Consider the following 20,454-nt stretch of genomic DNA (forward strand, 5'->3'; position numbering starts at 1 on the left):
TACCTGACACACCAGACCCACCTTTCTGCTGCCCACCTGACCCACCTGTCTGCTGCTCACCTGACCCATCTGTCTGTTACCCACCTGACCCATCTGTCTGCAGCCCACCTGTCTGCAGCCCACCTGTCTGCTGCCCACCTGATCTACCTGTCTGCTGCCCACCTAACCTACCTGTCTTCTGCCCATCTGACCCACCTGTCTGCTGTCCACCTGACCCACCTGTCTGCTGCCCACCTGACCTACCTGTCTGCTGCCCACCTAACCTACCTGTCTTCTGCCCATCTGACCCACCTGTCTGCTGTCCACCTGACCCACCTGTCTGCTGCCCACCTGACCTACCTGTCTGCTGCCCACCTAACCTACCTGTCTTCTGCCCATCTGACCCACCTGTCTGCTGTCCACCTGACCCACCTGTCTGCTGCCCACCTGACCCACCTGTCTGTTGCCCACCTGACCCACCTGTCTGCTGCCCACCCGACCCATCTGTTGCTGCCCACCTGACCCACCTGTGGCTGCCCACCTTTATCTGATAACATACACAAGTTAGTTTATGGTGTAGCTGCTTAAATTATCTTAAAATTACTCGTTAGCCTGATTGGCTGGTTGTTAGGTTACCTCGCTGGTGATTGGCTGGATGTTATATCACCAAGGTGGTGATTGGCTGGATGTTGCGTCACCATAATGGTGATTGGCTGGCTGTTACGTCATCTTACACAATGATTGGCTGGCTGTTACGTACGTCATCTTACACAATGATTGGCTGGCTGTTACGTCATCTTGCACAGTGATTGGCTGGCTGTTACGTCATCTTGCACAGTGATTGGCTGGCTGTTACGTCATCTTGCACAGTGATTGGCTGGCTGTTCCGTCATCTTGCACAGTGATTGGCTGGCTGTTACATCATCTTACACAATGACTGGTTGGATGTTACGTCATCTCGTCGGTGATTGGTTCTTCCTTATTCAGTCTGGAGTGTGTGGTCGCCAATTAGTGTTTTTTAAAATATTATATCAGTTCGACTTTATTAAAAACACTATATTAAATATTTTTCTTTTAGAGTGGTTGAGAATTTTAAATAGAAGAAAAACACAAGAAAAAAATATTAAAAACTCGGATTTTTATTGCGTTTTGGGGTGTGGTTTGTGAGGGAGTAGATAGAGGTGCAACCTTCCTTATGTTCTTTCACTTGTGTATCTGCTGAAGAGGACCCCTGGAGGGGGGTTGAAATATGCAAATCAGTTTATCTCGTGAGTTTCTGTCTCTATGTTGGTTATTACTGAACATTGGCAAGTGTTTCTGTCTCTCTGCTGGTTATTACTGAACATTGGCAAGTGTTTCTGTCTCTCTGCTGGTTATTACTGAACATTGACAAGTGTTTCTGTCTCTCTGCTGGTTATTACTGAACATTGACAAGTGTTTCTGTCTCTCTGCTGGTTATTACTGAACATTGGCAAGTGTTTCTGTCTCTCTGCTGGTTATTACTGAACATTGACAAGTGTTTCTGTCTCTCTGCTGGTTATTACTGAACATTGACAAGTGTTTCTGTCTCTCTGCTGGTTATTACTGAACATTGACAAGTGTTTCTGTCTCTCTGCTGGTTATTACTGAACATTGACAAGTGTTTCTGTCTCTCTGCTGGTTATTACTGAACATTGACAAGTGTTTCTGTCTCTCTGCTGGTTATTACTGAACATTGACAAGTGTTTCTGTCTCTCTGCTGGTTATTACTGAACATTGGCAAGTGTTTCTGTCTCTCTGCTGGTTATTACTGAACATTGACAAGTGTTTCTGTCTCTCTGCTGGTTATTACTGAACATTGGCAAGTGTTTCTGTCTCTCTGCTGGTTATTACTGAACATTGACAAGTGTTTCTGTCTCTCTGCTGGTTATTACTGAACATTGACAAGTGTTTCTGTCTCTCTGCTGGTTATTACTGAACATTGACAAGTGTTTCTGTCTCTCTGCTGGTTATTACTGAACATTGACAAGTGTTTCTTTACACTTTAGTTGTTCAAGTCAATATTTATACACTTAGTTTAGGTTAATCTCTGCTTAAGTAGGGAAAATATGTCGGACTGGCGGTAAACAGGTTACCTTGCAGCCTCAGTGACTCTCATACAGTCGATAGGCTTTAAACTCAGCCAGCCAGTGTACAAGTGTGTGCTAGTACCAGACGAGCTTAAGATAAGATAAGATAGGATTTTGTTCGGATTTTTAACCCCGGAGGGTTAGCCACCCAGGATAACCCAAGAAAGTCAGTGCGTCATCGAGGACTGTCTAACTTATTTCCATTGGGGTCCTTAATCTTGTCCCCCAGGATGCGACCCACACCAGTCGACTAACACCCAGGTACCTATTTGCTGCTAGGTGAACAGGACAACAGGTGTAAGGAAACGTGTCGAAATGTTTCCACCCGCCGGGAATCGAACCCGGGCCCTCCGTGTGTGAAGCGGGAGCTTTAGCCACCAGGCCACCGGGCCACCTTATTCCTGTGGTAATATCGAAAATAAGTCGGGAAAATATTTTTGTTAGTGGGTTTGGGCTTATGAAGAGCCTGCCTAGTATGGGCCAGTAGGCCTGCTGCAGTGTTCCTCCTTTCTTATGTTCTCGAAGCATTGTTCACGTGTACAGGTGACCACGTCCCTTGGTACCAAATATTTACCATTGACGTCCCTGAGAGTGACGCTGTGGGGAAGAGACGTCCATGTGTATTGTTAATGTGTGGGAGGTACGTGGGTTCTAGCATGGGTGATGCTGGGAGGAGGAGGTTACAAGTGTTGGTGTGGGAGTGTAGTGGTGCTCACGGGTGATGCTGGGAGGAGGTTACAAGTGTTGGTGTGGGAGTGTGGTGGTGCTGGGTGATGCTGAGAGGAGAAGGTTATAAGTGTTGGTGTGGGAGTGTGGTGGTGCTGGGTGATACTGGGAGGAGGTTATAAGTGTTGGTGTGGGAGTGTGGTAGTGCTGGGTGATACTGGGAGGAGAAGGTTATAAGTGTTGGTGTGGGAGTGTGGTGGTGCTGGGTGATGCTGGGAGGAGAAGGTTATAAGTGTTAGTGTGGGAGTGTGGTGGTGCTGGGTGATGCTGGGAGGAGAAGGTTATAAGTGTTGGTGTGGGAGTGTGGTGGTGCTGGGTGATGCTGGGAGGAGAAGGTTATAAGTGTTGGTGTGGGAGTGTGGTGGTGCTGGGTGATGCTGGGAGGAGAAGGTTATAAGTGTTGGTGTGGGAGTGTGGTGGTGCTGGGTGATGCTGGGAGGAGAAGGTTATAAGTGTTGGTGTGGGAGTGTGGTGGTGCTGGGTGATGCTGGGAGGAGAAGGTTATAAGTGTTGGTGTGGGAGTGTGGTGGTGCTGGGTGATGCTGGGAGGAGAAGGTTATAAGTGTTGGTGTGGGAGTGTGGTGGTGCTGGGTGATGCTGGGAGGAGAAGGTTATAAGTGTTGGTGTGGGAGTGTGGTGGTGCTGGGTGATGCTGGGAGGAGAAGGTTATAAGTGTTGGTGTGGGAGTGTGGTGGTGCTGGGTGATGCTGGGAGGAGAAGGTTATAAGTGTTGGTGTGGGAGTGTGGTGGTGCTGGGTGATGCTGGGAGGAGAAGGTTATAAGTGTTGGTGTGGGAGTGTGGTGGTGCTGGGTGATGCTGGGAGGAGAAGGTTATAAGTGTTGGTGTGGGAGTGTGGTGGTGCTGGGTGATGCTGGGAGGAGAAGGTTATAAGTGTTGGTGTGGGAGTGTGGTGGTGCTGGGTGATGCTGGGAGGAGAAGGTTATAAGTGTTGGTGTGGGAGTGTGGTGGTGCTGGGTGATGCTGGGAGGAGAAGGTTATAAGTGTTGGTGTGGGAGTGTGGTGGTGCTGGGTGATGCTGGGAGGAGAAGGTTATAAGTGTTGGTGTGGGAGTGTGGTGGTGCTGGGTGATGCTGGGAGGAGAAGGTTATAAGTGTTGGTGTGGGAGTGTGGTGGTGCTGGGTGATGCTGGGAGGAGAAGGTTATAAGTGTTGGTGTGGGAGTGTGGTGGTGCTGGGTGATGCTGGGAGGAGAAGGTTATAAGTGTTGGTGTGGGAGTGTGGTGGTGCTGGGTGATGCTGGGAGGAGAAGGTTATAAGTGTTGGTGTGGGAGTGTGGTGGTGCTGGGTGATGCTGGGAGGAGAAGGTTATAAGTGTTGGTGTGGGAGTGTGGTGGTGCTGGGTGATGCTGGGAGGAGAAGGTTATAAGTGTTGGTGTGGGAGTGTGGTGGTGCTGGGTGATGCTGGGAGGAGAAGGTTATAAGTGTTGGTGTGGGAGTGTGGTGGTGCTGGGTGATGCTGGGAGGAGAAGGTTATAAGTGTTGGTGTGGGAGTGTGGTGGTGCTGGGTGACAACCAGGACTGTTCTGAGACCCGGGCCGCAGGGGTCATCATCTCTGGAGTCAGCAAAAGGTAGGTTCCAGGTAAATACCAGGTAGATGCTGTATAAATACCAGGAAGATGCTGTATAAATTCTAGGAACATATATAATTCCAGGTAGATTCTATAATACTAAGTAGATGCTGTATAAATACCAGGAAGATGTATAATACCAGGTAGATGCTGTATAAATACCAGGAAGATGTATAATACCAGGTAGATGCTGCATAAATACCAGGAAGATGTATAATACCAGATAGATGCTGTATAAATACCAGGAAGATGTATAATACCAGGTAGATGCTGTATATATACCAGGAAGATGTATAATACCAGGTAGATGCTGTATATATACCAGGAAGATGTATAATACCAGGTAGATGCTGTATATATACCAGGAAGATGTATAATACCAGATAGATGCTGTATAAATACCAGGAAGATGTATAATACCAGGAAGATGTATAATACCAGATGGATGCTGTATAAATACCAGGAAGATGTATAATACCAGATAGATGCTGTATAAATACCAGGAAGATGTATAATACCAGGAAGATGTATAATACCAGGTAGATGTATAATACCAGGAAGATGTATAATACCAGATGGATGCTGTATAAATACCAGGAAGATGTATAATACCAGGTAGATGCTGTATATATACCAGGAAGATGTATAATACCAGGAAGATGTATAATACCAGGAAGATGTATAATACCAGATGGATGCTGTATAAATACCAGGAAGATGTATAATACCAGATAGATGCTGTATATATACCAGAAAGATGTATAATACCAGGAAGATGTATAATACCAGGAAGATGTATAATACCAGATAGATGCTGTATAAATACCAGGAAGATGTATAATACCAGATAGATGCTGTATATATACCAGAAAGATGTATAATACCAGGAAGATGTATAATACCAGGAAGATGTATAATACCAGATAGATGCTGTATAAATACCAGGAAGATGTATAATACCAGATAGATGCTGTATATATACCAGGAAGATGTATAATACCAGGAAGATGTATAATACCAGGTAGATGCTGTATATATACCAGGAAGATGTATAATACCAGGAAGATGTATAATACCAGGAAGATGTATAATACCAGATGGATGCTGTATAAATACCAGGAAGATGTATAATACCAGATAGATGCTGTATATATACCAGGAAGATGTATAATACCAGGAAGATGTATAATACCAGGAAGATGTATAATACCAGATGGATGCTGTATAAATACCAGGAAGATGTATAATACCAGGAAGATGTATAATACCAGGTAGATGCTGTATATATACCAGGAAGATGTATAATACCAGATAGATGCTGTATATATACCAGGAAGATGTATAATACCAGGAAGATGTATAATACCAGGTAGATGTATAATACCAGATAGATGCTGTATAAATACCAGGAAGATGTATAATACCAGATAGATGCTGTATATATACCAGGAAGATGTATAATACCAGGAAGATGTATAATACCAGGTAGATGTATAATACCAGATAGATGCTGTATAAATACCAGGAAGATGTATAATACCAGATAGATGCTGTATATATACCAGGAAGATGTATAATACCAGGAAGATGTATAATACCAGGTAGATGTATAATACCAGATAGATGCTGTATAAATACCAGGTAGATGTATAATACCAGATAGATGCTGTATATATACCAGGAAGATGTATAATACCAGGTAAATGTATAATACCAGATAGATGCTGTATATATACCAGGAAGATGTATAATACCAGGTAAATGTATAATACCAGATAGATGCTGTATATATACCAGGAAGATGTATAATACCAGGAAGATGTATAATACCAGATAGATGCTGTATAAATACCAGGAAGATGTATAATACCAGATAGATGCTGTATGAATACCAGGAAGATGTATAATACCAGATAGATGCTGTATGAATACCAGGAAGATGTATAATACCAGATAGATGCTGTATGAATACCAGGAAGATGTATAATACCAGATAGATGCTGTATGAATACCAGGAAGATGTATAATACCAGATAGATGCTGTATGAATACCAGGAAGATGTATAATACCAGATAGATGCTGTATGAATACCAGGAAGATGTATAATACCAGATAGATGCTGTATGAATACCAGGAAGACCCGTTTTGTTTTTATTGTCAATAATGTTGCTTTTAGTGTTGAGTATTTTTAATTTTAATGTTATTGAATAATATTGTTATCAATGTTGTTTTCGTGCTGTATATTACACGTATATTACAAAAGATATTATTATTATTATTATTATTATTATTATTATTATTATTATTATTATTATTATTATTATTATTATTATTATTATTATTGAGGTGCATGTTCCATTATTATATTGTTATTATTATTATTATTATTATTATTATTATTATTATTATTATTATTATTATTATTATCAATATTAGTATTATTAGCACCATTCTTTTACCAGTGTTAGTTTGCTAACCACAGTAAACAGTAACCCAGCAGCCTGTTATAATAAACAGTAACCCAGCACCCTCTGTTGTTATAATAAACAGTATCCCAGCACCCTCTGTTATAAACAGTAACCCATCACCCTCTGTTGTTATAAATAACCCAGCACCCTCTTATAATAAATAAACAGTAACCCAGCACCCTCTGTTATAATAAACAGTAACCCAGCACCCTGTTATAATAAACAGTAACCCAGCACCCTGTTATAATAAACAGTAACCCAGCACCCCCTGTTGTTAAAATAAACAGTAACCCAGCACCCTCTGTTGTTATAATAAACAGTAACCCAGCACCCTCTGTTGTTATAATAAACAGTAACCCAGCACCCTCTGTTGTTATAATAAACAGTAACCCAGCATCCTGTTATAATAAACAATAACCCAGCACCCTCTGTTGTTATAATAAACAGTAACCCAGCACCCTCTGTTATAATAAACAGTAACCCAGCACCCTCTGTTTTTATAATAAACAGTAACCCAGCATCCTGTTATAATAAACAGTAACCCAGCACCCTCTGTTGTTATAATAAACAGTAACCCAGCACCCTGTTATAACAAACAGTAACCCAACACCCTCTGTTGTTATAATAAACAGTAACCCAGCACCCTGTTATAATAAACAGTAATCCAGCACCCTCTGTTGTTATAATAAACAGTAACCCAGCACCCTCTGTTATTATCAAAATACCCATTAAGTTAACACTGGTGTTGAAAAGAAAGTTACATGTAGCCTTCATGACCCTCGTGTAGTAGATAGTCTTTAAACCCCATTAGGTAAGGTTACGTTTGTCAAGAAACAGGACAAGTGTTTCCTGACGTGGGTTTTAGTAATATGATGACCCATAGCTGGAGCTTTTGGTCATCTGACCGAGGCCTTCAACTGGCTTACCACTCCACCACTTTAAAAATTATGGTTATGATTATAACCATGTTAGATAGGAGTGAGTGGAGACAAATGGTTTTTATAACTTAACGTGCTGTTGGAGTGTGAGCACTTGGGACGGGATTCAGGGAAACCGGTGAGTCCTGGAGGTGGGAAATACAGTGCCGGAACTCTTTTAAGCCCTATTAGTCATTAGGTGAAGAGAGATTAACCCAGTACTATGTACCTGCAGGTGATTGACTTCGGGTCTTCGTGTTTGGAGAACCAGAGAGTGTACACCTACATCCAGAGTCGCTTCTACAGGGCCCCGGAGGTCATCCTCGGAGCCAAGTATGGCATGGCCATTGACATCTGGTCCCTGGGCTGCATCTTGGCTGAACTTCTAACTGGTTACCCACTCCTTCCTGGCGAGGTTAGTAGTGCAGAAGAGGAGGAGGAGGAGGAGATGGAAGAGGAGGACCTTCATGGGAGGTTAGTTAGTTACTGGCTGTTGATAAACACTTGGCCTGTTGTTTTGTTATGAGTGTTTGTGTGTGTGGTTTGTACACCTAGTATCCTATAATTATGGAAGTGTTGGTGTGTATGGAATGTTTATTGTCAGAAGTCCACAGTGTTGTTATAAAATCTCCCAAAGAGCATTTTGAGACACTGTATATAACTATACAGATTGATCACAAATGTTCTTCTCCACTAACTTGAAAAAATAGTGTGATAGTAGTTTTGTAGTGTTAGAAATATTGTTGCTTAGTCATTCTGGCTTCACAGGCAAGCCAATCCACTTTTTTTTTTGTAGTTTAAATTTTCATTATTATACAGTGATTTTTATTTTTTCGTGGTTGCAGTCCATTAATTCAGTACAGTAGTTCGTTTATTATGTTACTTAGTCCCTGGTTTATCTTCTCAAATTCTTCTCTTACCCAGTATGATACTCAGTGGTTTACTGTATGTATTTATAATGCCTTTCAACTTAGCTTAATGGCTATACGCTTGCCTTTGGTCACAGATGTCTGAGGATCACTTGTCAAGTGAACACAGTGGAACCTTGAGTTTCGGCTGCTTTTTTCGGCTAAATTTTGCCTCGAGTTTTGCCCTGTGCCCCGTGTTTCGGCCGGTGTACCAGACCTGTCCGCGCCTGTGTGTCTGCCCGGGCATCGTGTGCCAGTCTAGCTTTGTTTCTCCTTGAGTGAATATTACCCTGCGTGCTCATCCAAACATTTCACAATAAATTAATTGTGTTTAGTGCTTGTTTATTGATTGTGACTATTAACAGTCACAATCAGTGTACAGTGTAGCAAGTAAGTTAAGTGATTAAGCGATAGAAAAATGACAACACGAAACTTAACTCCTCCATTGTTGTTTGAGGTATATAGGGTGACTTAAAAACACCAACGCCTCTGCTGCCGCTTATGCTTATGCTCTCAGTGGCCCTTATACACCCAACAACACAACATAATGCCAATCATGACATACGTAATGGCGTATTTTATTCATTCTAGAGCATATGTCATGTTTCTATGTTATTAGTATTGTTTATGTCATATTAGACGAATTGTGATAGATAAATAAGCTATAGATTTGATATTAGTGCCATAGTGAAGGGCTATCTTGTCCTGCCTCCAAACAAACTCTCCTGCCTCTCTCATACTCCAACAAGAGTCTTCGGTAAAGGTAAAACTGATTTAAATGTTCATTTATCCATTAAAATTAGTGCTTTATATATATTTCTCATTGTTTTCTGTATGTAAAATATAGTATTTATTCTTTAAAAAATAACTTTTTGTGAATATTTTTGGGTGGAATGGATTAATTGGATTTACATTATTTCTTATGGGAAATATTGCTTCGACTTTAGGCCTAGCTCCTGGAATGGATTACAGCTGAACCTCAGGGTTCCACTATATCCCAGTAAAACCGTATAAAAATATGAATGCATTTATAATTATAAGTTTTATATCTTTGTTCTGGATCTCTACCGCTAAAATTTAAGCATTATTTGTTGTAGATTTTAATCTTCATAGCTTGAAGTGATTCACTGGCCAGAATTTCCAAGTTTTCTCCTCGTTTCCTTCCAACTCTGAATCTTTGCCCAACACAAGAGTTACCCTCAAATGTCACCTTATTTAGAATATATTTTCAGTTGAATTTCGTGTAAACATGCTACATATAAGGTTTATAAAGTGTTTTGATTCTAGTATTTACTTTAGTGCCACACAAGTGACCCTCGACTTAAAATAGTTCAACTTGGGATGTTTTGACTTTACGATGGTGCTAAAGCAATTATTTTGGAGATGAAGTTTAAAATAATTACCCAGCATGAAAGCAACAAGTCCCTAACTTGTATTTGTTTATTTACTTTTCAATACTGGTATTTAGTCAGTTATAGTAATTATTTCTTTATTTACTTATTCTGTGACAGTAGTTATTTATTTACTTCTTATTTAGCACATATTCACATTCAACTTAAATATTTTTGACTTACAATGGGCTCGTTGGAACGTAACCCAATCGTAAGTTGAGAAGCACATGTATACACTTAGTAAAATTCACCTAGTGACATGTAAGTTGTGACATGAATGCCTGGTGAAATATATACTAAGTAATGGGAGGAAATCGCTATAAAAATGTGTGGCTACAAATATGGAAAAATATTACAGTAAAAAAAAAAAATGACAAATATCTGAGCTCTTGAACATCCATCATCAGGCTTTTGTGTGAGTGTTAGATTTGAGTGAGCAGTTTTTATGACTAGGTGTGCTGTTGGAGTGTGAGCAAAGTAACATTTATGAAGAGATTCAAGAAAACCAGTTAGCTGGATTTGAGTCCTGGGAAAGTGGAGATATTGCAGTTCAGAGGGTCATCAAAACTGTGAAGTCAGCATGCTTATAATAATAATAATAATAATAATAATAATAATAATAATAATAATAATAATAGTTTATCAAGACATGATACATAGTTGTACAAGGTATTATAGTAGTTGGGTGTACATGTCCAAAAACCCTTGTATGCAGAGCATTATGGGCAGGCTTCAAGCAAGACAGAAGTTGAATGAATACTGGTAAATGTGTTTTCTCATTTTCTGGGGGTACCCCACCTTGGTGGGAGATGGCTGATTTGTTAAAACAAAAAAAAATGCTTCTATGAGTTTTTACACACACACACACACACACACACACACACACACACACACACACACACACACTCACACTCACACTCACACTCACACTCTCACTCTCACTCTCACTCTCACTCTCACTCTCTCTCTCTGTCTCTGTCTCTGTCTCTGTCTCTGTCTCTGTCTGTCTGTCTGTCTGTCTGTCTGTCTGTCTCTCTCTCTCTCTCTCTCTCTCTCTCTCTCTCTCTCTCTCTCTCTCTCTCTCTCTCTCTCTCTCTCTCTCTCTCTCTCTCTCTCTCTCTCTGCATACAACTGAGGAAGAAGTGAAGAGGCTGCTAAGTGAGCTAGATACCCCAAAGGCAATGAGGCTGGATAACATCTCTCCATGGGTCCTGATAGAGGGAGCAGAGGCGCTTTGTGTACCACTAACAACTATCTTCAACACATCTATCGAAACAGGACGCCTACCAGAAGTATGGAAGACAGCAAATGTAGTCCCAATTTTTAAAAAAGGAGTCAGACATGAAGCATTAAACTACAGACCAGTGTCACTGATGTGTATAGTATGCAAGGTCATGGAGAAAATTATCAGGAAAAGAGTGGTGGAGCACCTAGAAAGGAATGAGCATAACGACAGCCAGCACAGTTTCAGGGACGGGAAACCCTGTGTCACAAACCTACTGGAGTTCTATGACAAGGTGATGGCAGAAAGACAAGAGAGAGAGGGGTGAGTAGATTGCATTTTCTTGGACTGTAAGAAGGCTTTTGACACAGTTCCACACAAAAAATTGGTGCAAAAGCTGGAGGACCAGGCAGAGATAACAGGGAAGGCACTACAATGGATCAGGGAATACCTGTCAGGAAGACAACAGCGAGTTATGGTATGTGGCAAGGTGTCAGAGTGGGTGCCTGTAACGAGCGGGGTGCCACAGGGATCAGTCATAGGACTAGTGCTGTTTCTGGTGTTTGTGAACGACATGACGGAAGGAATAGATTCCGAAGTGTCCCTGTTTGCAGATGATGTGAAGTTGATGAGAAGAATTCAATTGGACGAGGACCAGGCAGAACTACAGAGGGATCTAAACAGGCTGCAGGCCTGGTCCAGCAAATGGCTTTAGGAGTTCAACTCCACCAAGTGCAAAGTCATGAAGATTGGGGAAGGGCAAAGAAGACCACAGACGGAGTACAATCTAGGGAGCCAGAGCCTACAAACCTCACTCAAGGAAAAGGATCTTGGGGTGAGTATAACACTGGGCACATCTCCTGAGGTGCCTGGCAAACCTAAGAACAGCATTCTGACATCTAAATAAGGAGTCATTCAGGACCCTATACACTGTGTACATTAGGCCCATGTTGGAGCATGCAGTGCCAGTTTGGAACCCTCACCTAGCTAAGCATGTGAGGAAACTAGAGAAAGTGCAAAAGTTTGCGACACTCCTTGTCCCGGAGCTAAGGTGTATGCCCTCCGAGGAGAGGCTAAGGGAAATCGACTTGACGACACTGGAAGACAGGAGAGATAGAGGGATATGATAACTACATATAAAATGCTAAGAAGAATCGACAAGGTGGACAGAGACAGGATGTTCCAGAGATAGACACAGCAACAAAGGGTCACAGTTGGAAGTTGAAGACTCGTATGAATCGCAGGGACATTAGGAAGTATTTCTTCAGTCACAGAGTTGTCAGGAAGTGGAGTAGTCTGGGAAGTGATGTAGTGGAGGCAGGATCCATACATAGCTTTAAGAAGAGGTATGACAAAGTGCTTGGAGCAGGAAGAGTGACCTAGTAGTGACCAGTGAAGAGATGTGAGGCCAGGAACTATGAATCGACACCTGCAACCACAACTAGGTGAGTACACACACACATGCACACGCATGGGCGTGCACACACATTTTCGGAGGCTGTGTAAGTATGTACATCACTATCATATTTTTCATGTCATAGCTATACAGTCACATAAATTATATTACAAGTTATGTTTATATACTGCATTAATTTAAATAAAAAAAAGGTGATATATGGGAGCATTTGTTGACATGGTTCATGATATGTGTTGAGGCAGGAAGATATTTGCTTATTAATGTAGTGTTAAATAACTAGAGAGAGTCTTTATTTAATATAAAGGGATTTAATTTTTTCTAATAATTGTTTTACAGTGGAACCTCAAATATCAAACTTTCTTCGGTCCAGAAGGTTGTTCGAGTGCAGCTACCAAATGAATTTATTCCCATCGACATTTGATACTAATCCGTTCCTGAGAGCTATCGAATGTTGAAAATATCGAAAGTCGAATTAATTTTCCCCATTAAAAATAATGGAAATCAAATTAATCTGTGCAAGACACCCAAAAGTATGAAAAAAAAAATTTACCACATGAAATATTAAGTTTAATGCAATAGAATAATTACAGTAACAACAATAACAATAGATTAATAACAATAGAATAATTGACACTTACCTTTAATGAAGATCTGGTGATGATTGATGGGATGGGAGGAGGGAAGAGTGTGGATGGTGTAAGTGTTTAGAAGTGGAATCCCCTTCCATTAGGACTTGAACTGGCAGCCTCACCATGCCTTACCACACTGTGTATGCCACTACGATTCTTAAATCTTTCAAACCAACCTTTGCTGGCCTTAACTTCACTCACATCACCACTAGTTGCAGGCAATTTCTTTACCAAATCATCATGCACTCCGACACACGCACTCCACTTTCGTACTTTGCAATTATCTCTTTCTTCATTTCAATAGTCATTAGCACCTTTTTTCTCGAAGGGTTGGCACTAGAAGCTTTCTTGGGGCCCATGGTTACTTATTTTGCAGAAACAAGCACCAAAAACAGTGATAATATGGAATGTACTGAATGTATCCTTAGATGCGCGCACACTGGCTGGCTTGTAAACACTGGCACACACGGGGCAGTTCAGGCCACACGTGGACACGTCTCGTACGAATCGTATCGAATATCGGGTTTTCCATCGAATGTCGAGGCAAAATTTTTGCGTTAAAATGCATCGAATGTTGGATTTATCGAATGCCGATGCCTTCGAATGTCGGGGGGCCACTGTATTTCTGTCTAAGTGCATTATCTTTCTTAGTACCCTAGGTGCAACAACACTAATATACGCTATTGAATATTTCCTGCATTTTCCACATTATCTTCTGATGTCTTTTACTTTTTTTTTTCAATATTTTTTCATTATTCCTGGGTGGGTGATCCTCCCTGGGTGGGTGCTCCACCCTGGGTGGGTGCTCCACCCTGGGTGGGTGCTTCTCCCTGGGTGGGTGCTCCTCCCTGGGTGGGTGCTCCTCCCTGGTTGGGTGCTCCTCCTTGAGTGAGTACTCCTCCCTGAGTGAGTGCTCCATCTTGGGTGGGTGCTCCTCTCTTCCTCTCATACAGTGGAGTAATGAGATAATAATATTCATGCAAATGTTTTGTTAACGTTTTGTTGAGAATAAGGATGGTAAACAATTGTGTGTTTTCAGGACGAGGCGGATCAGCTAGCCTGCATCATCGAGCTGCTGGGGATGCCACCAGCGAAGTTGCTAGAGCAAAGCAAGCGGGCTAAGAACTTCATCACCAGTAAGGGTTATCCTCGCTACTGTGTGACCCGAACCCTCCCTGATGGCTCCACCATCCTCCATGGAGGCCAGTCTCGGAGAGGCAAGCCTCGGGGCCCCCCTGGTTCAAAGTCCCTCCAGACGGCTCTCAAAGGCTGCAATGACCCGCTCTTCCTGGACTTCATCCAGCGGTGCCTGGACTGGGACCCAACGACGCGGATGACGCCAAGTCAGGCCCTGCGCCATGGTTGGCTACGGCGGCGATTACCGAAACCTCCTTCAGAAAAGAGCGACTCCCCTGCCTCCACCCTCCGCACTCCTTCCTCTTCCTCTTCATCCCGCACACCCTCCTCTGCCACCAAGCTCAACACCATTGCCACCTCGGCCACCAAACTTCGTGCCACTATCACAGATGATGGTGGCGCTGCCACCATGCACCCGCGACACCACACCAAACTACCACAGATCACGAATCCGGTGACCTGAGCCCCGCCCTCTATAGGAAACACCATCCCTCATGCCCAGTGGTGCGGCCCAGGGTCCCCGGAGGCTCTGTGCCCACAGGGGGCCGCGCCGCTCACATATCACCAGACCAAAGTGCAATTGTGGCAGTATTGGGCACGTGCAGAGTGAGCGGGCGTGCGGGCGGGCGGGCGGCGTGTGAGGCGGGACACTCGCCCACGCCCCCGACACCCACGGCCCGCCGCCACACCCACTAGTCGCATTATTTGGTTGATATTACAACTTCACTATGATCTCGCCTTGTTCACAAAGGGGCGTGTGCGGGCGTGCGGGCGGGCAGCATGGACTCTCACGCCCACCCGCCTGCCCCTGCCCACACCCGCAGTCAACCTCCTGGTTTGCTAATGCAATCAAAACCTTATGGTATTACCGACTGGGGATAAAGAATTTATACTCATTTTATACTTAGCACAATGGAAACCAACGAAAATAATGGTGTGACAATTCACATTGTTTTTCTAAAGAATAACAAAATGCAGTTTGTTTATTAAGAGAAAGTAACATTTTAATAGAAGCACAGTAATAGTGATGCTGCAGATCTCTCAAGCTCTCTTTTAATGGGTGAAAGCAGCAGTAAAGCAGCAAAGTTTGAATGCAGAATCAGCAGTACTACCTGTAGCAGCTGCCTCATCTCCCCAGGTTCAGGGTCAAAGGACACAGACCTCGCTCTCCATCTGGAATCACAAGATTCTTTATTCATGCAGAGTTGGGGGTTGGTGGTTTCACTAGTATTAAGGATCTGTTGATTTTTGAGTAGGCCAGAGGTCAGTGTTCTTTCTCCGCCTTGGTTGAAAGGGCATACGCTTTTTTTTTTTCTTTGGAGTCCAAAGTCATGATGGGGTCAGCAACCTTGAGGAAGCTCAAATCGTGTCATCTGATTCTGGTTCTCAAATCACTGGCTTGGTTCCTTGGATCATGAGAAGTCAGGCCATCACTAGTTTGGTTTACTGTATCATGAGAAGCCAGGCCATTACTAGCTTGGTTCCCTGGATCATGAGAAGCCAGATCATCATTGGCTTCATTTCCTGGATCACAAGAAGCCAGGCCATCACTGGTTTGTTACCCAAGATTTGATTCTGACAAGCCAGCAGAATAAACCTGGTTGGCTCTTGACACCCTTGGCAAGATGCATTCACTGTCTGCTGGGAGCACATTGCCACTGCTGCTGCCTGGCCATGTGCCATGCTATGGGGCCCACTGGCCCGACCTCCACTCAGGGACCATGGCAGGCCATCACCACTGCCTAAATTCTATGATATCTCTACTATTGTCAGGCATTCATTAAATTCTCAGCAATCAGTGATGAGTGTACTAAATCCACAACAATTATAGTGCAATATGGTTATCAGTTAAGCCTGTATATGTCTGTGAATCTCAATTTGTGGAGATGAGAGCTGCTGCTGCTGCTTCTGGTACTGCGGATGCTGCTGTTGCTTCTGTTGCAAACAGTCATGCTGCTCGGTGGGAGAGGCTGAAATGTTGGCTTCAGCAGAGCTTTGGACAGCCCAGTTATGCCTTGGGCCTATCTGGACTGGGAATTAGATGCAATTGGGATTTTTTAGCTAACCTTAAAGATACCTTTGTTGAGGTACGGTATTTAGTGTTCCCTTTGTTATGTTTCTCCATGTTGGATGGAACATTTTGAACAAAGACATTGAAACAATTTTCATTTGGCATTTAAATAGATAAGGGTGACTTACTGAGGTGTTGCACTGCCTTATTTGCTCATATGGTAGGCCTATAATTTTGTTTATGTTAGGCCTATAATTGTGTTATATTTTACACTCATTTGATAACTCTTACTGTGTAACTATCATACCGATTCCCTCTGAAAGAGTATCACCACTACGACCTTCATTTTTCTTTAAATAATATTTATTACATTGTTTTCCTTTACTCTGACAATCGTGGCTGTCTTCGCGCCTGCCAAAGTTTAACTGCATCTTACGGGTTAATCAGTCATTATGTCAGAAGTATTAGTATTGTGTGTGAGGTGGGACTTGTATCATGTGCACACTGCCACTGGGGCTTGCTGACACGCTGCCCGAATGAACCCAGGATCCCCAGATGAACTCTGGGATGCCCGGGCGAACTCGGGACGCCCGGATGAAACTGGTAGTCCGAACGTGTTTTTTTCAGTGCCACCACTCAAAATGGGTTCACATGTTGGTTCAATGATAACTGATGAAAGAGGACAAAATAATTGGTTTTGAAAGTCAACTCAGTGAGAATATTTTTTTCAGATAAAGACGTAGTGTTCCTTTTGTGTGAAGATGATGTAGTTCATTTTTTTGTAAGAAGTGCAATATTTTGTAGAAGAAGGGACAGCACACTTTGCGGGCAAAGCGTTTGGAATGCATGTCTTGGTCATCATTAGTGGAGTGAGTCAACAAGTCAGCAGCATGTAAATGCTTAACAAAAAAATATATAAAACAAACAAGATTGCTTTAGATTAAGTTTTTTTCCCTTTTGGGATCTGAACGAGAAATTTTTTGAAGATTTTTTGAAGATTATATCACTGCTGATTGTGTGTGTGTCATGTGAGAGGAAGTGAAGAGGGTGTTGGTGGGAGGCCTTGAAGCCATCCAATGTGTACACAGTAAGGACGACTGTCCGATTGCCTACCAGAGACGACTTCAGTGTCCAACCCACAAATGACTTGACATTTACCAGTATAAAAACTCTTTAAAATTGACAGACCACTAACCTGCAATATGGACTGATGATAAATACCTCATTCAGAAATTACCGATGAGGCATTGGAAAATGAGTGGCTTGGCTGTAGGTTTGAACAACTTTATGCTAACATTTATGTTGAGATTCAAGATGATGGCTATGCAAAATGTTTATAAATACAAGAGATTTGTAATGAGTAGCTTAAAAAGCTTGAGCATTATTTATTTATAGTCTTCCCTGAAAAAATACTCTGGTCAGGGATTTGTTTCTATACACTGCACAGTAATTTCAAATGTATGTACAGGCAATTTAAATTAAATACATTTCAGAATTTTTGTATTCAAAATTGTGAGCATATACAGTATCTGATTTATTCAAATTTCAGTTTTTTTGAGTTGTGTATTTGTAACTAATTGTCAGTAAATTGTTTGTTTGGTCATCAGTAAGCAGCATTGTATAACCCAGATGAGTGTAAGACTTGTTTTTAATATAATAATTATAATTCTCATCAGCAAGTTGTGCTGTAGGACCCACATAGGTTTAGCTCTTGTTTTTAATGTACTGTAACAGTAATAATTCTCTTCAGTGAGCACTTATTCAGGAGGCCTATGCCTGTGTACATATTTTAATATATGGACACATCCAGCGAATCTACAGTTATAATATCAGAAAGCCAAATAAGCACATAGGTGCATCATGAAATAACCTAAATATTTTATTCTCAAAAATGCAAAACAATTTTTTGTTAATTTACTATATAAACCATAATAGACATTCTCACATACATCAACAATCTTATACATTGGAAAAGTGAAGCTACTAAAGAAGAATGTTGTGTGGATAATGTGCTGTGATTAATTTTATAATTTATTATGCTATAATGTTTTCCTGAAGAAATGCTTTTTTTAGATAAATTTTTTAAACTTTTATACTTGACAGTTTCTGTGATTTTTTTATTCAGAATACTTTTAGTCTTGGTTATGTGCAATAGATGTGAGTGCACTCAGTACTGTGACTCATATTGGTGACTCACTCAGACTTGGAACTAAAATCCAGTGACTTAGACTTTCCTGTGATTGTGAAGTGTATGTTGTATAACTGCTTCCACTAGACGAACTGCTTGACACTTGCTGAACTTTTTAATTGACTTGTAGAAAATATTATATCTGACATTTGTGTAAGAGTCAACTTATATATTTTTAAAATTTAAGCTGACAATTGAGAAAAGTTTCGACAAGTATGCTAATGTAATGAGAGAGAATAGAGTGACGTCTCGAAAAATGTGTACACATTTACAGGGCTTTCGGCAGTGTACATAAATTGTCACAAATGTACATAGAGGCCATGTTGCCATGTGCTGCCCTCTACGTCTGTGTTGTGTTTCAGGCATATTGTTTGCTCATTCGTCTGTGTGTACTCTGACTTGCTTCCCACAACTCATCCTTCAGTCAGCTCCATAAGTCCTCGTCTTCAGCCCCTTCATATCTCATAGATCCTGGTCTCATGAATTCACAACATCAGCCAGCATTATAGTTTTAGATTTCTGTCATGTGATACTGCCGAAGTCAAAGTCAGAGTCGGCCCCCAGACAAATGCGACTGCTTCTTGTGTATTATTTCCTCCTGCACTCATTATTCCATCCCATGTAATTTGGATGAAGACAGCTTGACTTTAGGCTTGATGAATAATGACACACTTCATCATTTAGCAAATTTGTAAAAGTTGTCTTCATCAACCGTACAGGGTGATTCAAAATTTCCTCTTAGGATGAGGAGGGCCGAGCCATGCTAATGGTCTGCCATTCCTCTGCCCTCCATATTTACATATTGTACACATGCTGTAAGACACTGTAATATAGATGTCTGATATAGTTATCAGTTTTGTGGAGAATACTGTACATAATTTTTTAGGAGAGTTGGAGTCCCTTGTACGACGCTCACCAACCAGAGAATGCTAAGTGAATGTGTTTTTGTATAAAAAATGAATGTGCTGATCATAGACACCTCATCCCCCCTCCCCCTACCACCCACCTTTTGATATTTTTGTTTCATCAAAAATTCACAAAGGGTTGATAAAACAAGTCAACATTTTAAGCAGTATGTATAGAGTAATGCAAATATTTCTTACCGACACGTTGGTAGACTGGTCTTTCTTTTTTTAATTTTGTGATAACTGTGAACAGTACTGTCAAGCTGTACACCAGGAAACATTTGTAAAAACAAAACTCTACCCCATAGGACGGATCCAATAAAGACTAGAATGTGTAGGAACATACTTTCTGTGTTGTTAGGCATCAATAAACAAAGTATTCATGCACAGTTATTTTATTCTCCACTTTTGTTGTCGCTTATCCCAATCTCAGTTTCTAAACTTCCCTGTGTGTAGATTTTGTTATTTTAGGTTAGGTTAGGTTACACAGATCTATAAAAATGTATGTTTACTCGTAAATAAACAACTTAAACGTGAGCACATTTTTATCTGGAAGTGGAGTGCAGGCAGGCCCTGCTTATATAGCAGGTTAGGTTCCAGGCTGTTGTAGGACTCCACTTATACAGCAGGTTAGGTTCCAGGCTACTGCTGTAAAATGAAAATCACTGTAAAGTGAAACATAGCCCTTTGTCACTTTCAAATGCATATAAAAGCCTGATAACATGTTTGCACTATCATATATTAAGTGAGCAATATTGCTAGGCTAAAATAATGCATATACAGTACACACATTACTTTTTTTTTTTTTCAACAAGTCGGCCATCTTCCACCGAGGCAGGGTGACCCAAAAAGAAAGA

General features: G+C 41.6%; 1 protein-coding gene across 2 annotated transcripts in view; it reads left to right on the top strand.

Annotated features, from left to right (window-relative positions):
- LOC128697961 (dual specificity tyrosine-phosphorylation-regulated kinase 2) overlaps positions 1–19,982 on the top strand; it is a 387,141-nt gene extending 367,159 nt beyond the window's left edge. Inside the window, exons 2-3 of one of the 2 annotated variants that reach the window (XM_053789948.2) lie at positions 8,025–8,204; positions 14,396–19,982. In XM_053789948.2, the coding sequence (XP_053645923.2) occupies positions 8,025–8,204; positions 14,396–14,956 (741 nt within the window). In that variant the 3' untranslated portion in view covers positions 14,957–19,982. The remainder of the gene's footprint in view (positions 1–8,024; positions 8,205–14,395) is intronic. The other variant, XM_070097533.1, reaches the window with a different exon arrangement.
- The last annotated feature ends 472 nt before the right edge of the window (positions 19,983–20,454 follow it).

This window comes from Cherax quadricarinatus, chromosome 58, assembly GCF_038502225.1.
Source record: "Cherax quadricarinatus isolate ZL_2023a chromosome 58, ASM3850222v1, whole genome shotgun sequence".
Lineage (NCBI taxonomy): Eukaryota > Metazoa > Arthropoda > Malacostraca > Decapoda > Parastacidae > Cherax > Cherax quadricarinatus.